The following is an 11,403-nucleotide window of genomic DNA, read 5'->3' as shown; positions in this document are numbered from 1 at the left end:
TATGGGCAAATTTATATGAGCAGTAACAAACAAGATTTCAGTATAATAACTTTGCTGCACCAGCGCTGGTGAAGGGGAGGATAGAAAGCAGTGTTAATTTTTTTAATGAAAACTATGAAAAAAGTATTTGTAGTTTTCAGAATAAAAACAAAACTAAAACTTAATATAAAGTAATGTTTGATAATAAGAACTTTTTTTTTATCATTTTTCATCAACAAATAAAAAGTGAATGACATTGTGATAAAAAGACGAATGGCCATGAAGTCACTTATTAACCTGCCACATCTGTAGAGTCACAAACTGTAGGTGCTGATCAGTAAAACAGTTTCCTCCACCACCAAAATATCTCTACTGTCCATTCAGCAACATCGTTTCTCTGGTGGTAGCACTTCCTGGAAGAAACAGGTTTATCAGTCAGATTCATCTACGATCCAGAGAATTACGCATAGAAACCGCTGGGACACACTAGGAAAATGCAGCAGCAGCCATATGAAGCAGTAGGATGATTTAACATGAAATGCTGTGGACGTAGATGGAACATTAACGTTCCTTTCAGTCAGATATCTTTTGTGTTGCTGTCAGTTCCAGGATCAAGATGGCTGTTGACCATAAATCAGCTCTAAATGTTGGCTGCAGAGATCTCACTGTTTTAATGTTATCCACTGATTTAGTGTCACCTCTCAAGCTGAACCCAGTGATGAGGATTTTAGTTCAAATGTGAGTGAGTCCAACTTCTGCAGAGCAGAGCGACACTGTGTGACTAAAACCATTTTCCACAAACCTCACAATAGATGGGAACAGCATGTGTAACCATGATAACTGTACACAACCAGGATGAAGAAGACACAGGCCAGAACAAATATTAAAATAGGCAAAAAGTAGACTAAAATTTGACTAAAACTAATATTCATTGTTGTCAAAAGAGATTAAAACTAAATCAAATTCAGGTGTCAAAATTAACACTGATAGAAAGCACCGGGGTTTGTGGGAAATATGGATGAATAGGCACCAGGAAAAGCTAAGCCTTATTTTTTTCTATCAATTAAAACAAAGCAACAAAATTGTTTAGCACTGAATCAGTGTTAAACCGTATAGCCACCTACTCCCCTGCCATGTCCAAGGCTTACACCAAATAGCTCGTCAGAAATAAAAACCTCACAGGATGTAAGGCCATCTGTCCACTATGAATCAATGTTTCAGCAAACATTATTCACTTCTTCAAGATAAATCCACAGTAAACAGGTAAATCAAAGCAATGAGCTCAAGGGGCAGCACATGAGTGGGTAATATGGACAAATAACTCAAATCGTCAAATCATTATTTTATGTTTAAAGTTTCACTAAGGTGATGCAGCTTAGTCATGTTAAAATTGTCAAAGTTTTCAGAGGTCTCACACTGAGGAAGATTTAGTTATAAGTGATACAATAATTGGGCTCTTAATAACATAACACACAGACAATACTGTATGTGCAGCTCCGCTTGTCCTGAAGCTACAGCTGACTGAAGACGGTGAACTGATGTCTGTGCATCCTCCAGAAACATATGCACTACCCGTTGCACTAAACTGTTCTGGGTTGGGTTTACACATCCCACATACAGTAGCTTTTCATACTAATTGTACAAGTTTCCCATGAGGACAGGTTGGAACCTTTGGAGCTACAATGTAGAGTGAATCAAATAGCTATGGCTTAACGGTTAATGTTAAGTAAAAACAATAAACATAATATCAGTATCAGCGTGCCTATACTATGCAGACGTGTTAAAATGACCATCATATTGTTAATAGCAGTCTAACTAATGAGCAGATTAATGTAAAATATCATTTGATGAACTCCAGGCAGCACTGATCAGCGCCCATGTGCGTTATATGAACAGCTACAATCCACCAAGTCAACAGAAAGAACGTAATCATATCTCCCATGAGTGTAAACTGCGGTGCAAACACATGCAAAGCTTTATTTTTTCGCCTCAGCGTCAGCGCACACATATCATCTTTATAATCACATGCAAAGCTTTATTTTTTCGCCTCACACATATCATCTTTATAATAATTGCCTATTCCTTCATTTCCACCCAAATTTGAGAGGAGAATTGCACGGGAATAAGGCGCTCTTACCGGGCTCCTCTGCACTATCATGATGGTTTAAGATACCGACCGGCTCTTCTCCATCACCGTGACGCTCCATTGGGTTTAAAAAGGCGCTCGGGGTTCCTGCGGAGACTCCAACCAGATCTGCTGGGTTTCCCTCCCTGACTCCGTGGCTTCACAACCACGCGCGCTGTTGCATGAAAACGATGGACGGAGCGCTACCACTTTTTTTTTGTTTGGAAAGCTGATAGATCACTGCCAAACTGTTCCCTGTCTGATTTCTTCCAAAGAAACCAGGTGTATCTGTCCAGTGGTGACTGTATCTACACAGATGACTTATTCTGGGGTGATTTCAAATGCTATTTCAGGTGTAGACAGATGTGCCTAAATCATTGCACTATCTGAGTGAGACTATCCTGTGCTAAATGCTGTAATGCTAAGCGCAGTCTTACGCGCAGGGAAGCTCAGAGAGAATCGTGCCAAAACGGTCGAGAAATGATGTTGCATTCAATTCCCTCGGGAAAAGGGGAAATGGCAGGTTCCTGCTTATCTGCTCACAACTCCGAGCAGTTTTATGACCAAGTTTGCAATAAAAAAAATAGTTTATAAAATTCAGCTGTATATGGAGGTATAATTTGTTTGAACTCAGCTTGTGGTTAAGATTTTACAGCAGTATAGCATCCTGCAAAAATGGTATAGTGCTGTAAGCCTATTTTGTAGCTTTACCAGTGTTTGTGTAAAGTAATTAGATCTATTTCTAACTTATAATTCTTGATCTATTTGATTTAGTTACAGTAGGACTTACATTATTCTGATCAGTGGTTTTGACTGATCATAAACTTCTCCTAAAGATTACTATAAGATTAGTCCCAGTTTTTCCTGTCATGTAAAAGCTGGACTCACAGCCATGGATTCAAAAAAACGACCTGGCAGTTTTTCAAAAACCAAAATTTGCTCTTCTAACCATTTTCGTCAAAATAATTGTCCATTCATTGCACACACACACACACACACACACACAAAGATTTACAGCCCAAATGCTACTTATCTATTCCAAAGGTGGCAGCCAGAAATTTGATCTACTTGCTCAATTTGTACACCATGAACCAAAATTTTAAATATAGCCACTTAATTTGGTAAATATTAATCAATTGTTTCCAATCTTTATATTTTTTCATTCATTCATTCATCTTCTATGCCGCTCAGTCCCAAACGAGGTGTAACCAATTCCAGCCAGCAATCGGGCGAAGGCAGGGTACACCCTGGACAGGTCGCCAGTCCATCGCAGGGCCAACATGCAGACGAACAACCACTCTCACACACACATTCAATTTAGAGACACCAGTCAACCTAAGCCACATGTCTTTGGCCTGTGGGAGGAAGCCAGAGTAGCCGTAGAGAACCCACGCAAGCACGAGCACGAAGAGAACATACAAACTCTGCACAGAAAGGTCACAAACCCGCAACCTTCTTTATATTTTTGTGTAAAATAAATATTTTGCCCGAAGCAAGAATACATCATTTCAGGTTACCTAAAACTGTGACAATAGCTTAGGAGAATGTTTTATAAAAAAGTTGTGCAAATGATGGGCTTTTTCCAGAGCCTTAGAAGTCTTTGAGAATTCTGGAAATACATTCAGCACAGCAGGGATATTTGTATGAAAATCTGATGTAGCTCTGTGGCTTGAATTTGATTTTATGAAAGAGAAACTGAGACTAGAGTAAGAGAAGGTCTTCCATCTACAGTATACTTAACTTGCGGTTTATTAACAATTGGTGGAGCTGAATCTACACCATCCCTCATCTGTCCTGCACATAAAGCCAAGCAGCGGGCCAAGAAAGAATTACAGAAATGTAGAAGCCACACTTCCAGTTTCTTTAATTGCAAGCTTATATGCATTGTTATTTCCTATGGGTCATGAATGCAGCTTCGCTATCCAGCTCGAGCATCACTGCGCCAGCTGGTGCCGCCCCCTCACGCCGGGGTCGACCAGTAGGCGCGAGGTGATCAGAGCGCACGAGTGAAGTGGCTGGCACACAGACCATAGCAAAGAGGCGCACAGATAGGTTACTTCAATGAATATCGTTTAAACGACTTCACACTTCAGCAACACTAACTAGTCAATTATATAAGTTCAAATATTTCAAAAACTGCTGCAGTGAAAGTCAAGGTTTGGCAAGGGGGAGAACCCAAATTCAGATACAGACACAAGGCAAGAAGGGACAAAACCTTTAATGGGAAAAGCTGACTGAAAGTTCCAGAAACACAAAAAAACTGAAAGTCTAGGCAGCTTTAAAAAGAAAACCCAAAACAATCTGAGACCTGACAGAATGGATAAACGGGGAAACTAAGGAAATACAAAAGTGAGCAATAAATGTCAGGGAGCAGGTAAGATAAGAAACTGGATGACAAGAGCCATGACAGGGGTTTTGAACAAAATTCACGACAAACCAGTGCCAGGTGACAAAGCTGAAGTCCATTGACACTGAATGGTTTGCAGCAGTGAGGATACACTACTCAGTGGATGATAAGACCTTGATCTTCCAGGGAATGAGATGGAGAGCACACTGCATTCTAACATATTTCTGTTGGACCATTGGAGCCATGGGCATAAAACTAATCTGTAATAAATTTCTGTAAAAAATACAGCTGAAAATTAAGTACTTTTTTCACAAATACAATAAAATACTGTAAAGTCTAATGCTTTGGGGGGGGGCACCATTTTTCACAAGTTGTTGCTGGTGGTATTTTCATTTATGCAGCTGGAATGGAATGAACCACATGCATCAGTTGACACACAGCCTAATTATTGTTTATCCTCCTTTCTTCCAACAATAAGGTCAATAACATCATTCAATGAAATTAGGATTACATTTGTGAATTTGGTTATCAAATTTGCAAGATAGGTTTAGAGCTAGCCAGTGCACAAAAAAAAAAATAAAAAAATTAGTCTTCCGCAGTTGGAAGTTCATATTAACATTAATTTTTTCAGGTTGCTCTCAGGTTTAAATGTTTTTGCTTTTATGCTTTTTAAGTAGGTTACATCTACACTGAAGTCAGTTAACACTAATGTAAAACCTGCCGAATAGTAGCCTACATTACCAGTTTTTAATAATCAGCTTATTTTATTGCAGAAAAAGGATCTTTCTTTACCTTTTAGATGGTTGACTGACCAAAGCAGCTGTAGGCGTAGCCTGCGCCAGACCAGGCTAACAGCCAGGCTTGATTAATCCTGCTGCCTCATCTGTCAGCAGTCACTCTGATCAGAAACCAATGAACTCTTTTACAGTTAATCTGTAAAATGTGATAGTCATTGTTAGTGGTTGCATATATTGTGTGGCGACCTACGTCGGCTATTGGGGAGGGGTCTGGTGGCAGTGACATGATGCATGGGGGGCATCATGGGAGCTCAATGATGACTTCGGAGAACAGTTGTATAAGTGTTTTATTGTGTTCTGATGTGTTACCCTGTTGTGTGTTATCTTAATGAATTATACTGCTATGTGTTTTGCTAGCTAGTTGTGTGCTGTGTTCTGAACCATAAGTCTAAGTTGTATGTGTAAAACTGACCCTGTTGGGAATGTGATGTGTGGTGCGGTTCTGTGTTCTAAATAAATGACCAGAAAGACAGAGTTGCATGGTAGTCATTGTGAAGGACACGCCCAAGCGCTATCCAGAGTCGTGCGGTGTATGGGGCCTGGAATAGACGCTAAGTGCTACCCAGAGTCGTGCGGTGTATGGGACCTGGAGTAGGCACTAATTGACAGCATAGGTGCTAGCGCCCTGCTAGCTAGTTTAGCTGCTCAAGTATAGGTAGTCTCTCTCTTCCACGCCGGGGGTCATTACAATATTTATATTACAATGCTGTAATAGCCCTTTATGTTCATTCCACCAAGCTGCAACCCTCCCATCAGTGGTCTGTCTAAGGAGTTCAAGGTCACTTGAGTGAGTGAGATCATGATGTACCAGGACTCTGCTGACATCAAAGTTGCTTCTGTAGGCATTCTTGTAAAGACTGGGTGGAAGTGGCAGGTGCAGGAAGCAGTTGACAGAGTGGAACCAAAGCTGCAGCACAAGGCCTTGGTAGGCGCTGTGGTCATATGGTGGTTTGGCCTGGGCTGTTTTCCTGCTACACATTGTGACAAGACCCACAGAAAGGAGAAGCATCAGCTCATTCTGGACTAGATATGCACAGAGGCTGAAGAAGAATGCTGTAGCCAGATGGTCAGCATGAGCAACCAGGCTGCATGGACCAGACAGGAGCAGGCAGAATGTCAAAAGATCACTTGGACAGATCCTTGGAGAGCAGAACCATCACGAGTCAAGTTTTTCATCCAGTCAGTGTATGACATTCTCCCAAGCCCATCCAATCTGTACTGCTGAGGCATGGCAGACACTGCAGATTGCCAGCTGTGCCAGAGGAGGGGCACAATAGAACACATCCCCCGTTGCAGCCCAAAGGCATCAGGGGGAGGGGTGTCACCGCTGATGCCACGAACAAGTCTTGAGGTCACTGGCAAAGACCATCAGCACAGCAATTCAAAACAGCAAGCACTAATGAGCCCCCATACAGTCTATCACCTTTGTCAGAGCTTGGGAGCAGGCACAGCTCCAGCCTAGCCACTCAGGAGGACTACTTCCCATCGCACGGGACTGGCAGCTCCAGGCTGCCCTAGAAAGGCAGCTCATGTTCCTGAGTAACTGAGAGATTTATCAAGTTTAGAAGTTAGCTGACAAGGAATTGCTTCATCTAAATCATCAACATGTCTCCTGCACCCCATCCTGACCGGGCTGCTCAAAGACGTCTTTCCCCTAATCAACACATCCATACTAGATCTGATTAACCTCTCTCTATTAACAGGTTATGTTCCACAGGCTTTTAAGGTTGCAGTAATTAAACCTCTTCTCAAAAAGCCTACTCTTGACCCAGGTGTCCTAGCTAATTATAGACCAATATCCAATTTTCAGTTTATTTCTAAAATTCGGGAAAAAGCTGTTGCTAAGCAGTTATGTGACCACTTGCACAAGAATGATTTGTTTGAGGATTTTCAGTCAGGCTTTAGAGTCCATCATAGTATAAAAACTGCATTGGTGAAAGTCACCAACAATCTTCTCCTAGCCTCAGACAAAGGACTTGTCTCCATACTCGTCCTCTTAGATCTCAGTGCTGCTTTTGACACCACTGATCACAGCATCTTACTGCAGAGACTTGAACATGTTATTGGGATTAAAGGAACTGCACTAAGTTAGTTAAAATCTTATTTATCAGAAAGATTTCAATTTGTTCATGTTAATGACGAATGTTCCACACAAACTGAAGTTAGTCACGGCGTTCCACAGGGCTCAATTCTCTTCATACTCTTATACATACTCCCTTTAGGCAATATTATCAGGAAACACAACATAGATTTTTATTGCTATGCAGATAATACTCAGTTATATTTGTCTATGAAGCCAAATGACTCAGACCAGCTGATCAAACTTCAAGTATGTCTTAAAGACATAAGGGCCTGGATGACCTGTAACTTCTTACTTCTAAACTCTGACAAAACTGAAGTCATTGTGCTTGGGCCTGAAAATGTTAGAAATCTGCTATCTAATCATATACAGAGTGCAGCAGATTGAAAGGTTTGTGCAAGACCAGTTTAGAAAGCAGAGGAGAAAAGCAACAGAAGGTTAGAGAGAGGGCATTAATATGTTGCAAAATGACCTTAAATCTAGGTTGGCAAATCTAAAAAGAGCAGAAAAGCTAGAAGGAAAAAGAGACATGCTAGGGCAGGTTTTTATAAGGAGCCATACAAGTTCACCAAGGCACTTTTTAAGTGGAATCTTGAAAGTGCCTAAGAGAGACCTAGAGGCTTAGTTAGTAACAATGCATGCAGATAGAGATAGGGACAGGAATCTAGGTCTGCCAGTAAATGTGTCCCCCACTGGGGCAGTAGAACAGCCTATGAACACCAAAGCACCAAGCCTGAGAGAAGTGGAAATAGTAGTTAGGCGAGCAGGAGCAGGACCAGCACCAGGGCCTAATGGCGTAGCCCTATAGGTTATATAAATACACTCCAGATGTGTTGGGGTGTTTTGCGGAGGCTTAGAGTAGGTACTTATCAGAGTTACACAGAAAAAGTAGCTTGTTCTTACTGTATGTCATGGAGAAGAGCAGGAGGGATTTTTATCCCCAAGGAGAAAAATTCAGTTGAGCAGTTTAGGCCTATTTGCCTTCTGAATGAAGAAGGCAAGATTTTCTTCAGTGTAGTGGCCCAAAAGTTGTCAAGCTACCTAGAAAGTAATAAGCTCACTGACACTTCAGTGCGGAAAGCCAGAATGCTGGATTTTTCTGGATGCTTGGAGCACACAAGCGTGATCTAGCATCAAATTCAGTCAGCAAAGAGGTAAAAAAGAGATTTGCATGTGCTGTTTTTAGATCTAGCTAATGTCTTTGGTTCTGTTCCATGTAGCCTCTTGTGGGAAGCACTATCTTATTTTAAAGTACTAGAATTAGTGGGGTAGTGAGAGAATATTTTCAGGATATTAGTGTTGTGGGCCCAACTCAACAAAACACCAGTTAGTGAGAGGGTGCCCACCTGATGACCCAGTAGACTTGCCTTCACTCCTACACCCACACAGAACTTGTATTGGTGGTAAATTATCTGTTAATAGTCATCTTTTATTAGACAGTTTTGGTGGAACACTGTCAGTGGTTGGACAACTGAGCGGACCTGGCTCTCAGAGGTGACTGTCACTACAAGCCAGTTGGACCAGTTACTGCTTAACTGAGCAAATACAATGTGGACACTGTGTGTCAAGCCACATATCTGCTCTTTGCTTGACTGAGGATAGGGTTCAGTGACCAAGAGGGATAAAGGATGACAGTAAGTCTTATTCTCATGCCTGTGGTCTCCAAATTTAAATTCATTTCAGTTAGATTTGCTATATTTTATTTATGTTATCTGTTATATTTTCACTTATTTTACCTAATTTTTACACTTATGTTTTATTTCATTTGATTGTAATGTTTATGCTATCTTATTTCAATTCGTTCATCAGTACTTGTTGAGTAGTGTTGTGCATACTGATGACTGACGGTGACCCTCTGTGTTTAAGATTGACCAGGAGATGACCCTGGTGTCCTAGAGTAAAATGAGGGGGTTTATTAGTCTGTTATTTGGACGGCTGCCCAAATTTGTGGCCCAGACTAAAATGCGGCACGAGGATACCTGTCACACCCCAGAGAGGGAGAGATAGAAAAGAGCCTTTGATATAAATATTCAGTGTTTTCAAGGTGTTATCCTGTCACAGGTTGAGTCTCTAATGTTAATGTTTAATAGTTTTAAGATGACACCCTGTGACAGGTTAATGTGTTCCTGTATCACCTTTTTATGAGTAGGACATATGTGTATGACAGAGTCATGTGTCGCCTGTTACTGGTTGTTGACGATATGGTTTGCTCATTATTTTTGTTTTAAAACTTCTGAAGGGGCAACCAAAGCTGACCTCTCTAGGTTCAAATATAATGGTGTCTATTGCACTGGAGGTCAAAGAGAGAAAAGTGCAATCGAGCATGTTAGACTAGGAGGTGCATGTAGAGAGTATACTGTAAAAGATGCTGCAGGAGTTCTGTAAACTGTTCTGCTACGTGAATCACAAACAGAGATATTGCTTTTTGTGACCGTTTTGCAATAGAATCCTATGTCTTGCTTCAGACTGAAGAGACTTGGGGTGTGTCTGACTTATCCTGGCCCAGGTCAGGTTCCACAACAGGATGCTTTGTGTTAATGGTTGGTTAGGTCTGGTGTAGTGGCTAAAAATAAACAAGGTTCCAGAGGTAATAGTATGTACTTCATATATAGATATTATTTGTAATAGTTATGTAAGGCTGAGCTAAGTATTTACGGAAGCTTGATCTGTTTCTTGCGCAAGCAAGAATATCTTGGGCTGGGACCCCCTTGTTTAACCTATGGGTCTTATGTGAACTGTTCGTGTGCTCTGTCCAGGTTTAGAAAAAGGAAATGTGCATAGGTCAATACGACCTAGAAGTTCATGTACTGGACATTTTTAGACAATGCTCGGAAGAAGGTGTGTATGGGCAGCTGGCATGGGTCTGCGGCTCATGCTCAGGCCATGGAGGGCTGTATACTGTAAGTGCGAGCAGATAAAAGGCTAAGAGAGCTGGGTTATAGCAGAAGAAGAGAGGATGACAATGCTACTGTGAAAAGTGTTCCGGGGACCCAGGCCTTGGTGGGGAAACGAACTCAGGACTATGAACTTTGACTGACGGTACCTCCACCAACAACAACTGACTGGTGCTTTTGACAGTCTTCTTATTTAATACTTCATCTATCACATTGCAGGAGGAGAGTCTCTGTTCTCTGTTTCCCTAACTACAAGATTATCTGTTTAAATACTACTTTATTCAGAATAATTGTAATATTAAATGATCCTTTAAATTGGGATGGTTTGTCTGAATTAATTTAGTCGGCATCACACTCTAGCCACGACACTGGAAAACAATGTTGCTTGTTGTTGAGCTCTGGCCCCTCTTTGGGGCCAAATAATGGGTAAGCATCATCTAACTTAATATAACTTAGTATATTGAGCTTCCATAGGAATGCTCTCCCATTCTTTGGCACATTTCATTGTTTATTATTGACTGCAAAATAACACAATTTACATTGATTGCATAATATTATTCAACTATACTGATGCATTATTGTGTACATAACATTTAATGTGGCAGCTGGTAAAAGTAGGGCTAATTTTATCTACCTTATACGCTTATAATATGAATTACTGCTGGGTAGCTTGTGAATTTTACACCAAAGATAAATAAATCTTGTGATTATACTGTATTTTGTTTTATCAGCATCATCCTAAAAAGTAACTAGCAGTAACTAGTAGTATTTGATTTTTTGCTGTGTCTTGTTGCTTTTCTTCCTTTCTCTTTCCTCTATCCACTCACCCCAACCGGTCGAGGCAGAAGAGCCCATGGTCTGTCGGAGGTTTCTTCTGTTAAAGGGAATTTTTCCTCCCCACTGTAGCCAAGTGTTGCTCAAGGGGGATTTGTTGGGTTTTCTGCTATAATAGTGATAATAGTAAGGTCTAGACTTTACTTTATAGTGTCCTGAGACAACTTTTGTTGTGATTTGGGGCTATACAAATAAACTGAATTGAATTGAATTAAAGTTATCAAATAAATGTAGTAAGTACAAAGAACAACATTTTTATCTGAAACATAGTGAAGTTGAATTATGAAGTAGCAGAAAATGAAAATATTCAAGTAAAGTACAGATACCTCAAAATTGTACTTAAGTAC

The 11,403-nt window shown here is 40.6% G+C and overlaps 1 protein-coding gene across 3 annotated transcripts in view; it reads right to left on the bottom strand.

Moving 5' to 3' along the window:
• Nucleotides 1-11,403, bottom strand: part of ano1a (anoctamin 1, calcium activated chloride channel a) — an 88,073-nt gene that overhangs the window by 71,556 nt on the left and 5,114 nt on the right. For 2 of the 3 annotated variants that reach the window (XM_020613711.1, XM_020613712.1), the window contains exon 1: nt 2,117-2,559. The exons of the other annotated variant lie outside the window; for it this stretch is intronic. In XM_020613711.1, the coding sequence (XP_020469367.1) occupies nt 2,117-2,186 (70 nt within the window). In that variant the 5' untranslated portion in view covers nt 2,187-2,559. Of the gene's footprint in view, nt 1-2,116; nt 2,560-11,403 lie in introns of those variants that run through there. 3 annotated transcript variants of the gene reach the window in all.

The sequence above is a fragment of the Monopterus albus genome, unplaced genomic scaffold (genome assembly GCF_001952655.1).
Source record: "Monopterus albus unplaced genomic scaffold, M_albus_1.0 scaffold137.1, whole genome shotgun sequence".
NCBI classification, from domain to species: Eukaryota; Metazoa; Chordata; class Actinopteri; order Synbranchiformes; family Synbranchidae; genus Monopterus; species Monopterus albus.
This window is presented reverse-complemented; position numbering and strand designations above follow the sequence as displayed.